This window comes from Panthera leo, chromosome D1 (assembly GCF_018350215.1).
Source record: "Panthera leo isolate Ple1 chromosome D1, P.leo_Ple1_pat1.1, whole genome shotgun sequence".
NCBI classification, from domain to species: Eukaryota; Metazoa; Chordata; class Mammalia; order Carnivora; family Felidae; genus Panthera; species Panthera leo.
Genome location: NC_056688.1, coordinates 12,047,434 through 12,066,330, shown reverse-complemented (window position 1 = coordinate 12,066,330; position 18,897 = coordinate 12,047,434). Strand labels below are relative to the sequence as shown.

Below are 18,897 nucleotides of genomic sequence, written 5' to 3'. Positions count from 1 at the left end.
TGAAAGAGGTTCCTGGCTCCCCACCCGGTCCCTCCTTCCTAACACACACACCCCTCACCCTGACCCCGACAGTTTATCTTTGCCTATTGGGAAAACTGGCATTTATCGAGTAATCTACTCCTCATATATTGTTAAACAGACCACAGGGGTTATCAGTGGAGTTGATACAGGAAGATAAACAGCAACCTCTTATGCAAATAGCACTGGGAATGGGGGACTAGCCACAGGACAAAAATCGGAATTTAGGAGAACATGACTTCTCCCCGGGTGCAACGCTAGAAACCGCAAGGTCCTGGAGAAGGTTTTCTGGATGGATTCTCCTCTCCCTTTCTGGCAGGGAGGGGCAGGTGTGCCTGTGTGTAGGTCGAACCCGCTCTGCAAAGACGAGCAGCGACTTCGTGTCTAACAGCTCTCCTGTCTGTGACCACAGGCTTCTCCTTCCTGCCCCAGACACTTCATTTCTCCGGGACTTCAGACCCCCTGGAACGAGCTTTGTTCAGAAAGGGAGAGAATCGTATTCTCCAAGGTGGGAGTGGAGTCAGAGGGTGGAGGGGAAAAAAAATGCATGGAAAACCGGGAGTTCTGGGCTCTGAGACATAATCCACACAATCAGGAGACACTCCCTCCCCGTGGCTCTGCAGATCTGTCTCTCCCTGGCAACGAGCAGGTCCAGGGGGCATCTTCTGAAACCCTTCCCATTATTTTAAGGGCAAACTCACATCAAGAACCCAGAGGTGAGTGGCTCCGAGTGACAAAAGAATCGCATTGAGAGGGACAGGGCAATCTGCTTCTCACACCAGGCTGCAGGCTGGGGAGGGGGAACCGGGAGAATGACAGAATCCAGGGCTGGCCAGAATGAAAGACTGAATGGAATAGCCTAATTTACACAGGAAGTGAGCACTTACCAGACCCTTCATCTCAACACACAAAACCCTCGGCCATATCTGGAAGCAATTACATCCAGTTAACATGATCTGCTTGCCACTAAAATTAACTGCAAACAGAAATATTTTTCACTTTTCCAACAGGGGATGCCAAGGTTTGGCCCACACCAGCTACCCCCAAGCCGTCGAACGTGGCTGTTGGGGAGTGTTCAGCAGCTACCCAGCTCACAAAAACAAAACCCACTCTTGTACCTGTCAGGACACAACAAAGTAAAAGAGTGGATAATTATGAAGGGAGGAAGGGGAGGGAGGGGGAGTGAAAACCATCGTGCTGGAGATTGAGGAAAGAGGCCAGGCACGCGGGCCCTAAATGGGTCTGCAGCACTCACGAGTCCAGCCCTGGCTTTCCACACTCAACTTCAAGGGAAGGAAAATGTTTTTAGAGACGCTCAATTTAGCAGCGCTTCACATTGTTTTTAGGTCCCATCTTTTTCCCTTCTGCCAAGGGGACCGGGGGTGGGGGTATGCAGGGAGGTAGACTCGAAAATGTTAGCAAATCCTTAATTTAGCAGAGCATTTAGGGGACAACTGTCACGATTTCACTTCTGCATTGAGCACTTCCCATCCCTACTCCGTGAAAACACCTTCCAAGCAGCCTTCACCTGCTCCGGGAGGGGCAGGAGCCTCTATTTATTTGAGACGTGAGACGTGCACGGTTTTCCATGCAGAGGATGGAGGAGAGAACTTGCCTCCCGTGGGCACGTACACCCCGAAATGGGCCAGCGCCCCATCTCCAAACTCTTCCCCCCCCCCCCCCGCCCTCCCGCCCAGCATCAGCTGCCTGGATTCGCTGACCACTCCCATCCTTTCTCTCTGCACCCAGCCCGCCAACTGGAGAATTTATTTTCCCTGGAGCGACTGTCCATGATACCAGAGACAGATGGGACAGATTTGCTTTAAACTTCCAAAAGCAGGCATCATCTCCAACCGCTTCCCTGCCACAGGCCCATCATCCCTGGGCCGGTTCACTCCTCTGTCACCAGGGTCCTCTAAAGCAGCAGCAGAGGCCAAGGCAGAAGTAACACATCCATTTGCCAGACGGCTCACAAACATCTCCTCTCAAAGAGGCAGGCCAAAACTTCCCTCGGGAACCAGGTCAAACCCTGCTCTTCTCCACAGACATCACATTTACAAACCTTACTCGCACACAGAAGAAGGAACAACTAGGTAATTTTTCTTTGATTCCAAGGCTGTGATGAGGAAGGAAGTCTCCGTAGGTGAGACAGGCCCTCCTTTCCAACTTTTTTAAAAACAATATTACAGGGGCACGTGGGTGGCTCAGTCGGTTGAGCGTCCGACTTCAGCTCAGGTCATGATCTCACAGTTCATGGGTTCAAGCCCAGCACTGGGCTCTGTGCAGACAGCTCAGAGTCTGAAGCCTACTTCGGACTCTGTGTCTCCCTCTCTCTCCCTCTCTGTCCCTCCCCTGCTCGTGCTCTGTCTCCCTCACTCTCAAAAATAAACATTAAAAAAAATTTTTAAATAATAGGACAATGAGGAAGAAAGAAAGAGGCACATCCTTTCAACGCCGGCCACAGACCGTGCCGCCCCCGGGCTGTATATATCCCGAATGTACCATCCATGGGTAAGATCAGGACAGCACGATGAAGTCCACATTAGAACTTCCTCTCAGATATGAGGAAGCGGGTGGTTAGGTATCTCGCCGGAGCCACAGAGCTTCTAAGAGGCAGAGGATAAATTCAAACCCAGGTTCAACCGCAGACCCAACGCCTCCTTCCCAGCTGCCCAGTCTGCAGCCAACAGTTCCAGAAACTTCTGACACTACAGCAGTGCAAAGGCCAGCCAATCATCGTCCCCTGAAATCCCCCCTCCCGGGCACAGCCGTGCATGGGGGTCTCTCCTCCACCCACCCCCAGGCTCCACACACCCACAGAGGCACACGCTCAGCTCTGACACTGCACAGCCATCCAGGCATGGAAACGGTTAAGTCGTCCTCACTGAATAAATCAAAAGTTCAAGGCTGCAACATACCACAATGATTCCCTCTTTACATATGACAAGAACCAGAGAGGGGCTGAAATCCCAAGCATCCTGAGCAGGGTCTCCCCGGCCCGCACAGGTTACGCAGCCAGGGTCAGGGCCGCGGACCTTTAGCGGCAACATTCATTTCCTGAACAGGACAAGTCCTCCTGACCATAAAGCTAATAGGAACTTCCTCGCACGGCGAGCTCCGGCTGACAGGGCTACTTGTCACTGGCCACGCAGGAGGAGAGTGCTGGTTCCCATTAGTGGGTTATGATGCCAGGTGCTACTAATAAGGTACATCGGCAAGAAACAAGAGCCTGCTAAGTTGTCTCTCCAACTCTGGAAGTAATCAGGCCCGGCCTTCGGGGTTGGGGAGGGGCCTTATTTCAAGAAAGGGTTGGGGAGAGGGGACGGTGGAGCCACAGTAGACCCCGACAGCATCTAACCTGCTCAACGGCCACAATAAATACGTTTCAAACAATCCCTCCGCGTTTCCCCCAACTACCATAAAAGACTCCCCCAAATTAACACTAATAATGTTCCCCACGCCCCGCACTCCAGGCCTGATGGATCATCGAGGGCCGTTACGGTCAGCCACATCTGCTTCTCACTATGGCAAAGAGAGTCGTGCCAACACGTTTAATGGCATTAAGATCACAACCCTCAGCTAATCCACTTAGAAGCAGACACTGGGCCAGGGTGGCAGGGGGCTCAGCGAGAGAGCGGCCCCCTTGTCAGGCTGGGGTCACAAAAGAAGTGGGAAGCAGGGAGGCGGCCCCACATGGGAGTCCCTGCTGCGTGCTTTATGTTACCTGGTACCTCGTTTAACATGTTTAAAACCGCACTGGGAGGTAAAGGACTAAGCTCACTTCAGAGGAGAAGAGCCTGATGATTTGGACAGGTGAATTCATCTGTCCAAATTCACAAGGTAGCACCAACCTTCACACCCACGTCTACCTGACGTCACACCTTGTCCCCTACAAACACGACGGTCTGGCAGTGTGTCTGTCTTGCTCTTGACACGCATGGTGGTGGTGACCTGTGTACGTGTAACACCCAGTCCTTACTTATGATTTCTGCGGAATCGAAACGGCCCAAAAGGGGCACCTGGCTGGCTCAGTCAGAAAAGCGAGTGTGCAACTCTTGATCTTGGGGTCATGAGTTTGAGTCCCATGTTGGGTACAGAGATTACTTAAATAAATAAACAGACTTAGAATAAAGGAATAATAACTTAAAAATAAAAAATGGCCAGAGGCACCTGGGTGGCTCAGTCGGTTAAGCATCCAACTCTGGATTTCAGCTCAGGCCACGATCTCAGGGTTCACGAGACCGAGCCTCGCGTCAGGATCTGCACAGACAGCACAAAGCCTGCTTGGGATTCTCTCTCCCTCTCTCTCTGCTCCCTCGCCCCCTCTCAAAAATAGATAAATAAACATTTAAAACATTTTCTTTTAATTACTAAAAATAGTAAATGGCCCAAAAGTGGGGAGAAGTCTAAGAAACAATTCTAACTGGCCCACAATTTCTCCTCTTCATCAAAATTTCTGTGACCAGGGATGCCCCCACTCTTTCGGGAAGCCCTTCCTCCTAGCTAACTTGGGTTCCTCCTACTGCAAAGCTGGACACAATCCATTCCTGCCGAAGGAAATGGGAGTCTTGAGGTCAGAGTCGACAGCCAGCTAGAAATTTAGAATCGAGCAGGTTCTGGCGAGTTTCCAGCCGAAGTTTCCATACTGACAATAAAGTACCGAGTCCCCTGCTTGCAGCTGCAGAGATAACCCTCACGTAGGCAAAACCCAACCATAGTTTTTCCAGACTGAGCCAGCATAATAAGGACACTGGGGCTTTTAAGGGGAAACAGTAGAAAGGGGAATTTCTGATTATGCTGGCATGAAATTAACAGCATGGGATTTTTATTTTTGTAAGTGGGTTTCTTTTTCTCTCCCATTTTCTGTTTTTTGAGTCAGCATAAAGGGCCCCCATCACCAGAAGCTGGTCTCTCTGGGTCGGTAAGAGATGATACAGGATGAAGTTCTCCTGGCACTTGTGTGGCCCTGACCCCGAAGACCTGAACCCTCTGAAGCAAACAGCCCCTCGCTACTTTCCTCCTCGCGAGCCACCAGAGGGGACCGAGCGATGAGCCCCCTGGTCACCGACTGCAGGAAACACGGACCTGGTCCTTCCTGATCCCTCCTTCCCTTCTGATTCCATCAGGGGCTGCCGGTCCAAGCAGGACATTATAGGAAAAACAGTGAAGCTCAAAGCCCTGAGCACAAGCCCTGGCCCCACCACGGACACATCCATTGACCTCTCATGCTTCCCTTTGCCCATCAGGGAATTCACAACTAATGTCCCCCTTACAAGGCAGCCAGAGCATGTGAGAGTCTGCCTCTGAATGCTCTGAGCACAGAACCTGGTAAGTACCAAGCCCCGAAAATGCCGTTTGTCAAACCCACCATCAGAAGCATCCTGCACTGGCAGTGGGGTCAGGGAGGAGCTCTGGAAGGCCCGGCCACCGCAAGCCCAGACTTCCCTCAGTAAACTGGAGCCTGTGCTCCTCGTCTGTGCCTCGACCACAGCGATGTGCTCGGCGGGCCACACGCACGGGCTCTCGGGTACTGGGTGAGCCTGCCTGGCAATTGGAACTGAGGCCGGTGGAGTGCTGCCCAGCTAAATTTAAATGAGAACTGGAATGACTCATCAGGCCTCAGGTCAATGGGACAAAGAGTACCCTGGCCACCAGGGTACAAGGAGATCAGCTTCTGGGGGTGGGGGGGGAATGCACGTGCTCACGGTCGTCAGCCCCACATGGTGCCTGAGCCGTAGTTTTTATCAAACGCCTCGGGGGGAAAACAGGACATGGCCCAACACAAACACAGTTCCTACCCTGCACTGCCTGTGTGCCCCGTTTCACAACAACAGCAATAAAAACACAACAGCAAACATGTAGGGAACACTTACTTCGTGCTACCGTTCCTTGCATTTGACGTGTATTTGCTGATTAATCCTTGTAACAACCCAGTGGACAGGTTCTGTCATTATTCCCCTCTTACCAGGGAGCAAATAGGCACAGAGAGGTTAGGTAACATCACCACGGTCACACAGCTGGTGAGCGGTAAAATCAGGATTCTGGCCCAGATAAGTCTGATTTGCTCAAAATGCACATTCACCGTGAGTAAAACATCAGAGGGTAAGGCAGTGCGGTTGCTATGGTCAATTTTTCTTTCTACCAAAATAACTGCCATTGAGTCACGGCTTCCACCTAATGCCACTGAAACAGAACCTGAGAACACCTTCTGTTATTGAGGAATGTTCTGGAACCCTCCAACAGGCACACTGAGGCACACCTGCATCCATTTATCAAGATTCTTAGCTCTCACCCTTGGGCTTTCAGATAGACTGGTTTTAAAGTCATTTATTTAAAAAAAAAAAATTAAAACTGATTGGAAACGTTTGCCTCCTGAATTAGCAAGAAAGGAAAGAGTTGTGAATGGAGTTTGATTTTAACAGTTTAGGATAATCACTATTTTAAAGATTCATAAATAGAGTTCCTAGAACAAGCAGAAGGAAAACGTGTGGCTGAGCTGAACACTCTTCCTCTCCCTCCAGCAATTAGCAGCTCCCTCCAACAGTGACAGCAAACGTAAATGGGACTTTTCGCACGGAGACGAAAGACGCAGTCGCTTCCCTCCACTGGAAATAAAACAGAAGAAATCGTCTTCAAAATTTCCCAGAGTGCCATCTAGATCCCAGACGACTCCGCAACCCTACGCGAGTAAAAGTTTTAAAAAACAAAGGGCGGACAGAATCAAATCAAAGAGACCCCCGCCTATTTCAGCTGGCTGACTGCCAACCCAGATTCCAAAACAGAGCAAAATTCAATCAGCCAAAAGGACTTCACGAGAATGTGAGTGAGTACGCACGGAAGGGGCAGAACTCAACAATCCAGAAAGAGCTCATCCAAGCACCTAGTTCTACAAACCAAGGGATGAGCCTCCAGATGAGAGAGAGACCAACAGTGGTCTCACGGCCAAAACCCGTGGAACAGAGAGGCTAGAGGCCCGGTCCACGCCCCAGCCCCACACAACGCCACGAAGCCTCCTGCCATCCTCCGAACTTCACAGCTAACGACTTCTCCAAAGGAAGACCTCCAAGAGTACAGGAGGTTATAATCGCTAAGTCATTCATCATCCCCCAAAAGGCCACTTCCTGGAAATAGAAATGGATTCGGAAAGGATTGGGGCAAATCTGTGAATGACAGAACCACCATAAATAGCTACTCAGAGAAGTCGGGCTCTGCCTGACCTTTAGGATCGACGTCAAGGAAGATGGCCACAGCCTCCGACGGTGGTATCTTCGGGATGGTGTTGGCACCCAGAGACTAGGTCAGATGGATCTGACCCAGAACGGCAATGCCCATGTGCTTATATGGCCTGGCGCAAAGTACCCAGGACTGGGAATCAGAAGGCCAGTTGGGCTCCTGACTCTATCCATTTATAGCTTCGTGACCGTGGCCAAGTCACTTACTGGCTCCAAAGCTCAGTTTCCTCGTCTGCAAGTTGGGGCTGAAAATGGTCCACAGTCCCACTAGATTACCCAAAACCCTTGGGTGCTTCAGAAATCCAAACTGTTCAGATTTCAGAAAAGGACTACGGGTCCTATGGTATTCGCCAGTCCCAGAAGAATCTAGGGAAGCATTCTGTAATCAAACACATTAATATTTTTGCAGCAAAACATATGAATATTCAAAGTAGGTGGGATAAATATAGCCTCACATCAGTTCAGATCAGGTTTTGCCACTAAATGAGTTGCACAAAACCTTTCAGCTTTCAGGGCTTCTCTGACTTTACATTCACAGATATGGAAGGACGGACCTGTACCCGCTTAGGGGAGGCTGTGGGGCTGAGAAAGTCATTAAAAGTGCTTTGCAAAGAAGAAAGTGCTACAGCTGATAAAAGACACGGTTAGTATTACGGCTGCGTCACCAGCAGAGTTTGGTGTGACCTCAGAGGTGCCTGAAGCACCGGCAGAAGGATGAAAGGCGACCAAGAGTTAAAGGCAACCGCTAAACTCCCCAAAGTGGCCGAAACCAAGGTCAACAGCTGCTGGCCCTCCACATGGTCAACCACTGAAAACAGAACAACTGGTCACCTGAGACAGACCGAGGCAAAGAGCCAGGCCAAATCTGTCATCTCAGCTATGTGGCTCATGCACCCTAGAGCTGGCCCCAAGAAGCCTCCGGGAAGGGCTGCACACACAAGTCCAGGGAGCTGGCTGGGATCACTTCTTGTGTTTCCTGAGCATCTCTTCGAGACCCAGGCTGGAGTTCCTTCTGTGCACGTGCAAGAGAGCCCCTCTAGCTGGTCTAAGGGTCTGCTGTAGAAGGTCCAGAGGCCCCTGGCAAACCAGACCCCACAGTCTGATTCTGCAGCACTCGATTCAGAAACATATTCAGACAAGGCTGTGGGAGCCTGGGGAGGCTGAGGGCTACGAATGAAGACTGGGTTCACACCTAAGTCAACCACACTGCCCCCTGTAATCTTATCAACACGGGTAGAGAACTCTGAGAAAGAGTAGGTGCACCTGGCCCAGGTGAGCTGATGCCTACATCAGATCCAGATAAGCCTTCCCGCAGAACAGCTCCAGCCTTTCAGAGACAGAGAGAGAAAGGAGAGAGATGAACATAGAGGGCAGGCCAAACCCAATCTTCCAGAAGCGTGCTGTGACCCTGCCTCCCTCAGATACCGTCCCCTGTGATGTGAGCACAGTGGAGAAGGTTGTAGTATCCAGACCTTTCTCCTGAATCTGCCCGGAGAATGCTGCTGGTCTTTGGGCGTGCTGCCCTTCTGGATCCTCCAGGTAAGTAAGCCCCATTTAATTTACGGAAGGAGTGTCTTTGTCCAGTCTCTCCATCAGCCTGTGACTACAGAGGATACTGCCTGCGCAGGGACCCATTGCAGGGACTACGACTTCGCTGTTCTGTCTGCGCGAGTCGCGCCAACAGGCTCTCTCTCATCAGCCTGGGACGGAGGGAACCTAGTGGCAGGAGTCACACCAGGCTCTCTCCCTCCTGCACCACTTCCCGGCCCACCCCACCTCCTGCCTCTCCATGCCCTTCACGACCACCGCAGCACACAGGCAACAGGTAACTGCTGGGTACTCAACCTTCAGCAACACTTTAGTCTATGGCTTAAAAGTAAAATAAAATCAAACCTGTCGCTTGCTACTTTGTCACATTCATCACTGCTATGTTTCCAGTCAATTGCACAGCCTCCCAACCAAACCTCCCCCTCCGATTGTTTTGTCTCGTCCTTTTGTTTGTACTAGTGGTTGTGAGAAACAGGAAAGTAGCACCCGCACCCAGGAGCTTGGAGGGAGAGAAGAAATGCCTCCCCCAAAGTACATCTCATCAGGAGCCAACGGGCGGCTAGGGGGAGCAAGGGCCTAGAAGCCACAGGAACATTTTCTCCCCTTCCCGCTTTCTTCAGTCCTCACAGCTTTCCACCCGGGGCACTGTCCTCAGCTCTCGTTTCTCAGGCTGCACCAACTTACTTTCCACCCTCAGTCAAAAGCCCATTTGCCGTGTCAGCAGCCCACAGCTGAAGATCCCTGGACCAGTGCCTCGCCGTCATAAGTTCCCAGGGACAGGGACATTCTCTGCATCGCCTTGCGGCCAGCACAGCCCCAACGGAAGGCAGCGCTGTGGATACTACACTCTAGAATTCTAGAAGCCAAGGGAGGCTATGTGGAGGCCTGAACAAGATGGGGGACCAGCAGGTCGGTCCATCACCAGCACACAGTGTCACTCACTGCTCTGGGGGATTTCTAGATGTTTCTTCGTCAATTCAGCCCCACGCTGTGCAGACCATCTCCATTTTTAAGAATAAAACAAAACTCGGAAAGGTTACATAACTATCCCACGCTCTCCCAGGGAGATGTGGCTAGGTCCACAGCCCGCCCTCTGCCGAGTGTAACACAGCCAGGCCTCCACCTCTCCCCAAGAGGACAGAGGGTGCCACAGAATGGGAGCCTGGACGGACCTCCTGGGAGAGTGGGATCTTCTGTGGCCCTCCCAGAAAAAGACGCCATCAGGGCCAGAGGAGAGCCAGACCCAAAAGTACTTTCCACCAGACCCCATTTCTCATCGCACCTATCTGAAATAATCGACATCCGGAGAAGATGAGAAATCTATCTGGTCAAGTTTGGGGAGGGGGGTTTCCTCTCTAGGAAAGTTTGAGCAGACACTAACACATCCTCGGTCTATTTCTGGGTGGTGCAAGCTTCGAGAAGATACACTCAGCGGTGGTTATTTTTCGCACCCACCGGAAAAACTCGGCTACGGTTAGTTCAGCGGCACTTTCCGCAAGGTAGGTCTCAGAGCCACGGATCAAGCAGAGGCGTGGGAGCAGGTTCCGGCTGGTGTCGGGTAATCGCTGACCCCCAGGTGCCTGCCCGGCCCCCACACCCTCTCACTCACATGCCCTCCCGTACCTGAACGGGCAACGGAGCAACAAGGAACGGGTGGAGGAAGACGGTTGCTCAAGAATCCACCCCAGATCAGCCAAACAGCAGGCAAGACGGTGTGTAGGAAATGTTACCATGGATGACCCCCAAACTGGATTTCCTGACACCATTCACCTGACCCAGGGACCAGAGGATAAAATGATGGATGTATCATCACAGCAGGTGCAAGTGAAAACCAAACCCACTACTGATCCTGCCCATGTTTACTCTACTCATGAGCAATTCTCAAAACCCTGTGTTCTGTAGACATTACCCTCTTCAGCACGGAGCGACTCCAAGAGGCAGCAAAGTACAAGGAGGCTAAGACCTGAATTTGAATCCAACCCTGTCTCTTACTCTGTGTGACTCTGGGAAAAGGTCTTAGCCTCCTCCTACATGAAAGAAGGACATCCCCACCTCAGAGGACTGCTGTAACAAAAATGTGACTCCATGTAAAGCATTTAGTATTGAACCAGGCAGGTCATAAAAGCTCAACGTATGGTCATTTCATAGAGAAAGTGACAGGAGCCAGAGGGGAGCCAATGCTAGCCTGAAGTCGCATTCCATTCAATGTGAGCAGAGATGGGATAAGAGTAAGACGGCTGGCTGCAAAACCAAGACTCTCATACCCATCCTTCCCTCTTGAATTTAAATCAACTCCCTCTAAATGTGCTGGCAAAGGGCAGAGAATGAGCAGGGAAAGGAAACAACATCCCTGGTGAGAAACGTTCACCAGGCATGGCTCACATGGTTTACGTAGCATCCAGCCCCCGCCCCCGTGCCCTCCCCACACTACAGAGCTGTGGGGACCACAGTCTGGGGACCTGGGGACCTATGTGCCTGAAACCCAGCAACATGGCCAGATCCAGGCCATGGGAGACCTTCTCCCCCAATCCCACTTCTCCTCTTCCTTCAGTTTATCAGTCACTCCAGGCAAAGGGAACCAGACCCAACAGGAGAAAAATCAAAAAAGGAGCCCGGAAGCAAAAGGAGAGGAAAGAGCCTAGTAAGAGTCTGGGCCCATCAGTTCCCCAACACTTAGGAAACACCCAAGGCCCCTCTCACCACGTTTGAGACTGTGCCCTCCCCTCCCCTCCCCCCATCCCCCCAGCCCCCGGGGGCCTTAGAAACTAAGTGTCTTTTCACAAAGAGCACGGAGGACAAGGGGCCAGGCCCCAGGGCTAGGGAGTAGCTGGGCGCGAAGGCACAAAGGCAGGGTGTCGGGAGCCAGAAGCCTGGGGCTGGGCTGCGGGATGCGGGGCTACAGAGGGCCCTACCTGTGCTGTTCCACGGCCTCGTTGTCAGGAAGCTCCACCCCACACACACTGCACTGCTCCCCGATGGTCCGGCTCTCCGACTTCATGCCCACAGCCAGCTCCCCCAGCTTGCTGAACAGCTCCCTCTGGATGAAGCCCTGGGGCAGCAGCCCCCCGTAGGTGCTGAAGTCCATGGACACGGCCAGGGCAGGCTGCACGTGGAGGCCAGAAGTCACTGAAGACGGCATGCTCAGCACGGCGTCGGCCTTGTGGTTGGGCAACACAGAATAGATGCCCAGATGTTTCTCGGCCGGGGGCGCAGGGTGCTCCGGTCGGCCGGGGGGGCCCTGGGCAGCCTCGACCGGGGGCGGCAGCTGCTCGGCGCTCTCCTCGCGCCCGTAATGCAGCTCCCGAGCGCTGGTGATGACGCTGCTGCGAGTTGGGGTCCCGGGCCCTTCTTTGCTCCTCTCCTCAACCTTGTCCCCGACCGCGCCCACCATGCTGGACTCGGTGGCCCCAGGGCTGTCCTGGCCGGGCACCTCATCCACCTGCATCATCTCCGTCTTCACCTCGGCCACCCCACCGTGCCTGCCACCCCCGGCCAGAGCTGGCTCCTCAGGCCCTGCGGGAGGCTGAAGAGTTCCCTGCAGGAGAGACTGTCCTATGGTCATCAAACTGTCCACCGCAGCCTTGGTGGGACTCATGGCCGAGAGACCGAATGAGCTGGAGACGGAAGGGCTCTGGTCCACCATGGGTCCAGGGAGGCTCTGAGCAGCCACACTGGCGTACCCACTCCCCTCGCTGGAATGCTTCGAGATGAAGATGTTCTTGAGGTACCGAGCTTTGCGGTCCTCCTCCTCCTCGGCCGCGCCGTCCGCCATGGTGGCCTCCGTGTCATTGTCGTCTGAGGCCTGGATGGTCTCCAGGATCTTCAGGCACTGCTCCTCCAGGTACTCGATCTCTAGGATCTCGGCTGCATACAGTAGGTCATCCAGGTCCTCCGCCTTGGCTTGCAGTGTGGCCGTGTACGCATACTCCAGAATCTGCTGGAAGGTCTTTGGCGAGAGGAAGTCCAGAGTATAGTGCTGGCTGTTGCGGTGGAAGAGGATCTCAAACATCTTGCTGGTGCAGGCCAGCACGGTCCGGTGGGCATGGAACTCCTGGCTGTCCACCATGATGACCACATCGCACAGCGTCCCGGCCAGACGCATCTGGTTGGCCTTGCACAGGAGCCCCGTGGGGTGGCTGGGGTTCTGCAGCTGGATCATGCCCATCTTTGTCAGATCCATGGTGCTCCCCTCGGCTCAGGCATGAGGCTCTCTTTCCTTCCTGGCTCTGCGTGACGGGGCTGGGTGGGTTTCCTGGGCCAACCGAGAGGGCTGGAGGGGACGGGGCGGGTGGAGGGATGAGAAAAGAAACCAGAGAACGAAACACAGATTAGTTATCGTCCTTCAAAGTAACAACTCAACACAGAATACCCATAAGCCGCCCCCCCCCGCCCCCGCCGGCCATGAGACAGCCTTGGTGAATTTAACGGAAAGAAGGGGAGAAAGCTTCCTAGAACTCTGCACATCTGCCTTTACAAGCCCAGGTACGAAGAGGGTAAAGACCAGGTTCTGCCACAGCATCTGCTTCATTCGCTGCTCTGTGACATCTGTTAGATGAGCTGAGACGAAGTCCTAGGAGTCCTGGGCTTGCTTTGCATGGGAGAGCGAGGGGCTCCTGCACATGGGCAATGTGCATTAGGAGGAAGTGCCCAGTGCAGAGGTTGACCCCTTCCTTCGGCCAACTAAAGTGATCAATCTTACTCTGAACCCCCTGTGCAGCAAAAACCTCATCTTTTAAACAAAGTTTTTCTAAATCCTGCCTCACTGTGGCAGCGGGAGGAACACGGACAGGCCCACCTGGAGCCGGCAGCCTATCGTCCCGGCCCCCACAAATCCGCAAGCAAGGGCTCTCTGCTGGCCCATCTCACGGCCAGCCAATGCCTCCTAGGCCTCTGCCCTTCCTCTCTTCTCAGGGCTGCAAGGGATAGACACACCTCCACCCCGACCCCCTCCTTAGGCAACAACAGGAACACACACACACACACACACACACACCCCACACTAGCCTGGCTTACTTCCACCCGTAGGTGCCTCAGAGCTACTGTAGATGCGATCCGAAACCTGCACTGTGCCTGTGCACATACTCATAAGAGATGCCACACCTACCTCCTGCCCACAGGTGCCGAGGGGACGAGAGGATCTACAAAACGTAGGAAGATGGGTCACGAAAGACCTAGAGAGAGAGAGATCATAGGAAATGTGCACCCCTATAGCCAGGAGTGCACGTGCAAAGTACGTGAACTCCAAGTGTGTCCAGAGACTCCCAGGTCCTGTGCCCAGAACAGCAATTGATGCTGGACGCTGCATGAAGGCACCAGAAGTGATTCTGGCACCACCATCTACTATGTGAGTTACTACCAGTATGAAAAGAGCACAGGCTGGGAGACAAAGGCCTCTCCCAAAGCCTCTTTTTGGGTCAGTAACAGGGCTCTGGGACTCCCTAACCGGCTAAAAGTGTTAGAAAGACCTCACCCAGATCCAGGTGTCCCTCAGTCTATACCTTGCCGAGGCCAACACTGCAGTGAAACCAACTGGAAGCACAGCACAGGCTCTTCAAACACTGTTTGCCTCCGCCCCCAAAAGGAGCCCTATTGGCTCCGGAGCCAGAAATCTCACGCAGAAAGGGTTAACAAGACGGCTAGTAAAGACGCTTTTGCTGCCCTCCATGGGGTGGGGAGTAAGGCCATCAAGAGTGGAACTGCCACTCACCGGCGCCTTGCCACCGTGCGCCTTCCTGCAGACCTAAGGGCTTCGGAGAACTAGGACGGGCAATGGAAAGAATGGAAGCTGAGCCACCCGAATTCCTTCCCCAAAGCAAGCGCCCTAAGTCCTGCGAGCAATCGGGGTGCTCTCGGTCAGCCGACCCCCACCCATGGCTCGGCGCCCGCGGTTGTGCGGGCGCTGGCTGCAGCGCCCAGCGCGGCGGCGCGAGGGAACGCCGGCGCTAACCCGCAGGAGCTCTGGGGATCGATCCCGCTCTCACACGCCCCCAGTCCCAGCCACCCCCACGGAGACTTGGAAGCGACTTCTGCAAAGTTGGGGAAGCAACTTTTCCCGGGGAGCCGGACGACAGGGGAGAAAAAGAAAAAAAAAAAAAAAAAAAAAAAGAGCCGGGTTAAGGAGGAGGAAAAGCAAAAGAGACCCGGACGAAAGGCGAGAGTCCGGGCGGGCTGGACGCCTGAGCGAGAGCGCGAGGAGGCGGACCCGCCCCGCCGCGAAGGGGAAGCACAAAAGCCCGACAGCGAGTTGTGGTGGAAGGAAAGGCGAGAAGGGATCTGCCCGCCCTCCCTCTCCGCCCCAGGGCCGTGACCCCCGGCAGCGACAGGCAGGGCGCCCAGCCCCGGCACGCTGCGAGCGTCCCGGGGAGCGGGCCAGTGAGTCGCCGCACCGCGCGTCCGTGCGTTCCAGTGGGTCCGCGGGCGGGCGAGACGGTGCGCGTTTCGAGCGCATGCGGGAGCGTTCGAGAGGCTGTGCGAGCGAGCCGCCGGCGCGCCAGGTTGGGGAACGCATCCCGAATGCATCAGGTGCAGAGCCGAGGCACCCACCGAGCGCGGCTGGGCGCACAGCGAGCTCCGGTGCCACGGCCGGTCCTGCCGAGAGCCGAGGAGGGCCCGGAGCCCAGGAGACCCTCTGGGACTCCGCCACGGCCGCCCCTCCCCCCCCCCCCAAAACGGGTGGGGAGTCAAGTCCAATCCAGAAAAAAGCCCACCACGTTTTTCAAAGAGAAAGAAAACCCAAGTGAATCCGAGTCCTGCTCCCCTCCTCCTCCAGATCCACTCCTCGGATCCTAGCTTCCCAGCCGGCGGGCGAATAAACACAAATAAACCACAACCCTATCGCGCCCGCGCACCGGTCCGCATACATATGAGCACCCACCGGCTCCCCGCTCCTCCGCCGGCCGCTGGTCGTACAAAGCCTCCGGTTCCCCAACCCTCCGCTCGCGCCCTCAGCCTCCGCAGAACGCTCTGCCCCCCACCTCTCGCCCCGACCCTGCCCTAGGGCGGAAGGGTCGGGGAGGCAGCTGCGCCCAAGCTGACAGCCGGGGCTCCACTTCTAGCCGACCCCCAACCGGCGGTGGCGACGGCTGCCGCCGCAGGAAAGGAACAAGCCAAATAAAATAAGGCACGAGCCCAGCGGCCGAGTGGCCGAAGGGAGCGCGCCCCTCGGACCTCTCCAGCCCCGGGGCGTCCCGGCGCGCGCCTACGGCTGGGCGGTGCGCCCCTCCCGGGCCCCTCACTCACCGCTGCCGAGCCGGGCGCTGGGGGTGGGTGTGCGTGCCTCTTGGGGGGGGGGGGGTGTGCCTGTGTCGGGGAAGGGTGTTGCTGGGAACTGTTGCTCTCGGTATCACGGCGGCAGCGGCGGCATCGCCCGGCAGTTCGCAGTACCCGCTCTCATCGCCCTCAACTCCTCTCTGCTGCGAGGTTAGCAAATCACCACCGGCTGCGGCGCCTCCGCCGCGTCCCACGTCAACGCCGAGCCCCCTCCCCTGCGAGGCCCCGGCGCCTCTCCATCTTTAGTGCTGGCGGCCGAACCCGGCTCGCTGCCCACAGCTGCCCCCCTTCCCTCCCCCCTCCCGCGCCGTCCCCGGGCTCAGCCCGCCCACCCCGCCCCCCCCCCCGCACTGGCCGAGCCCGCGCGCGCTCCCCGCCCCACCCCTCCCCTCCGTTCCGCCGCCTCCCCTCCCCTCCCTTCTCCGCGCGCCGCGCTCCGGGCTTCGCCTGACATCTAGCTGCTGCTGGGGCGCCGGCGGCTGCCGCTCACCGGCCCAGCGGAGAGGGAAGAAGGAGCTCGCGGAGAGAGCAGTGTCGGGGACTCGGAATCCTTGGCGGGGGCAATGGAGGTGAGGGGCGAGGAGCAGCCCCCACCTTCGATCCCAGGTTTTTAATTTCCTTTGGACGCGGGTTTTGTTCTTCCCTGCTGCCCCGGGCGCGGAGTGTCGTCCCTGGCTCCGGTGTTCGCCCGGATTCAGTGTGTGTCATCTCGCCTTTCACTTTTCTCCGGGCTCGGGGCTGCATCCCCTGTACCCCGACATCAGTTGCAGAAGGGCCCTTTCTCAGCCCGAGCCCAGGCCTTCTGTGTGTCCAGGCATTGAGCAGCCCGCTTGCGAGAAGTCTCCAGGCGCAGTTCCCGGGCCCTGGTGAGCCTGGTGCCAGGGCGATCCGCAGAGATCAGTCGTCGAAGGGAGACCCCTCCCGCATTTTAGCTGTCGCGATCCCTGGAGGCCGAGGTCGTGAGGCCCCCTCCCAGTCTTGAGCATCCCTTGGGCTTTGCCCTCCTGGGAATAGGTTGGAAGCGGTTCCCAACAACTGCTCCCTGCTCAGCGCAAAGTCTTCAGGGGGCGAGTGAAAGCTTGAAGAAGCTTAGAGCCCCCCTCCCTCCCCCCCCCCCCCCCCCCGCAAGTGCCTCCTCCTCTCAGCTGGCCGCTCCACTTAGAGGGTGGCGTTGAGATCACTAAGCCAGGAGTAGAGCAACCAGAAGAAATCTGTCTTTCCTCCGGCGCTGCAGAGTCCCCTCTCCCCTCCCCCACCCCCCCTCACCCCCCCGCAGTTTCTCTGGACTTGGCGAAAGTAGGGGGCACGAGGTGGGAAGCTCTCTTCTGGACACCGGCCTTTGAGGCCCAGTAAAGTCCGGGATCTTGGGAGTGAAGGTGGTGGTGGAGAGCGCCCTCCTTGGGTCTCCGGACAGTCAGCCTTGGAGGTCAAACGGTCTTAGCAACGCGGGGCTTCAGTCCCAGAGACGGGTCCCCACGCTCCGTCCCCGACGCGCCGGCGGGTCAAAGGTTTGCGCTGGACTCACACATAATCGCATTCCTATGCTTGCCTCTGGTACTGTCCCAGACCTAAAGTCAGGCCCGAAGGACTGTAGGGTCATGGAAGGTGGCAGACACCAACTAGAAGCAAAAACCTGCTTCTGGGCAGCTGAAGGCCAGAATTGGAAGTGCTCAGTGTTAACTAGAGTGCTGAGCCAATTCCATCCCCGCGAGTATGCTCCTGTCTCTTCCTAGCAGGGAAAGTGCTCAGCCCTGCAGGAGTCAGGAGAGGAGAAGAAGGCAGAGAAGCACCCTTGGGAGTGAAGGGAGGCAGCCAGTTACCCTCTGATAGCAGTGAATAGAGCAACGTCCAACCCAACCCTGGAAAAGCCTGGTCCCTGGGTGTTCATTTTGATTAACAATAAACAGCAATAATTCCTGTTTACAAACTGTTTTCTCTAGCTAAGGTCTGCACTGTCTGCAAGGGGAAAGAGACTTAAAGAACTGGTCTGCAGGGAGAGCATGAGGAGAGGGACCTAAGAGAAGAAAAACCTCACCAGGAAAAGAGAAGAAACTCATTGAACTTCTTGAGCCTCTGCCCAGACGGTGCCTGCTGAGGGTTGCTGCCTTGCTGTCCACACCCACGTACCAGCCCCTCCTAAGTGCAGTAGCAGCAGAAGCCCGCAATTAACCCTTGATCCTAATCTCCTATTAATCCTCAAATCAGAGTAAGGGAGAAGCCCCGGAAACAATGGGAGAGCGAGAACAATCCCTCCGTGGCCCTGGACTACCCCCCCTCCCCACCCACCCACTCCATGCCACATTCACTCTATGTGAAAATCTCCCTTGCTTCATAAACTCTGCCCATTAAAAAGCCCAGCCCTTGTTAGTAAGTGTTAAAGAGAGATTAATGCCTGAATTTAAGAGGTGGAGGAGGTAACAAAAAGGCGAGGCTGTGGGCTGAGAGCCAGCATTGGGCTCCAAGCATTTCCACTTAGTGCTGCAGGCAGGCTGCGCAGCGGTTTGATAAGGTTTATTGGGCCCAGATAAAGTAGCAGCTCCCCCACCAAAACTGGCACCATTTGTAGCCAGAGCTGTGTCCTTGGGTCCCCTGAAGGCTGATGAGAATCCCCAGTTCAGAGAGCTCATATGGCGGGGCACCTAAAAACAAGCAGGGTGGAAAATTACAGGAGAAAACACTCTCTCTCTCTCTCTCTCTCTCTCTCTCTCTCTCTCCCCCTCTCATTCTGTCTCTCTGTCTCTCTCTCTGTCTGATTTTCATGTATTGGTTGTGATTTTCTTTCTTTATTTTCTTTTCTTTTTTTTTTTTTTTTTTTCTTTTCTTGAAGGGT

General features: G+C 55.2%; 1 protein-coding gene across 5 annotated transcripts in view; it reads right to left on the bottom strand.

Moving 5' to 3' along the window:
* The window catches only part of ZBTB16 (zinc finger and BTB domain containing 16), a 188,597-nt gene extending 171,751 nt beyond the window's left edge, over positions 1 to 16,846 (bottom strand). Inside the window, exons 1-3 of one of the 5 annotated variants that reach the window (XM_042907249.1) lie at positions 16,038 to 16,341; positions 13,903 to 13,969; positions 11,711 to 13,068 (exon numbers count right to left, since the gene is read on the bottom strand). In XM_042907249.1, coding sequence (XP_042763183.1) covers positions 11,711 to 12,978 — 1,268 coding nt within the window. In that variant the 5' untranslated portion in view covers positions 12,979 to 13,068; positions 13,903 to 13,969; positions 16,038 to 16,341. Of the gene's footprint in view, positions 1 to 11,710; positions 13,069 to 13,902; positions 13,970 to 15,672; positions 15,704 to 16,037; positions 16,342 to 16,661 lie in introns of those variants that run through there. The other 4 variants (XM_042907250.1, XM_042907251.1, XM_042907248.1 and 1 more) reach the window with 4 other exon arrangements.
* Positions 16,847 to 18,897: the final 2,051 nt, after the last annotated feature.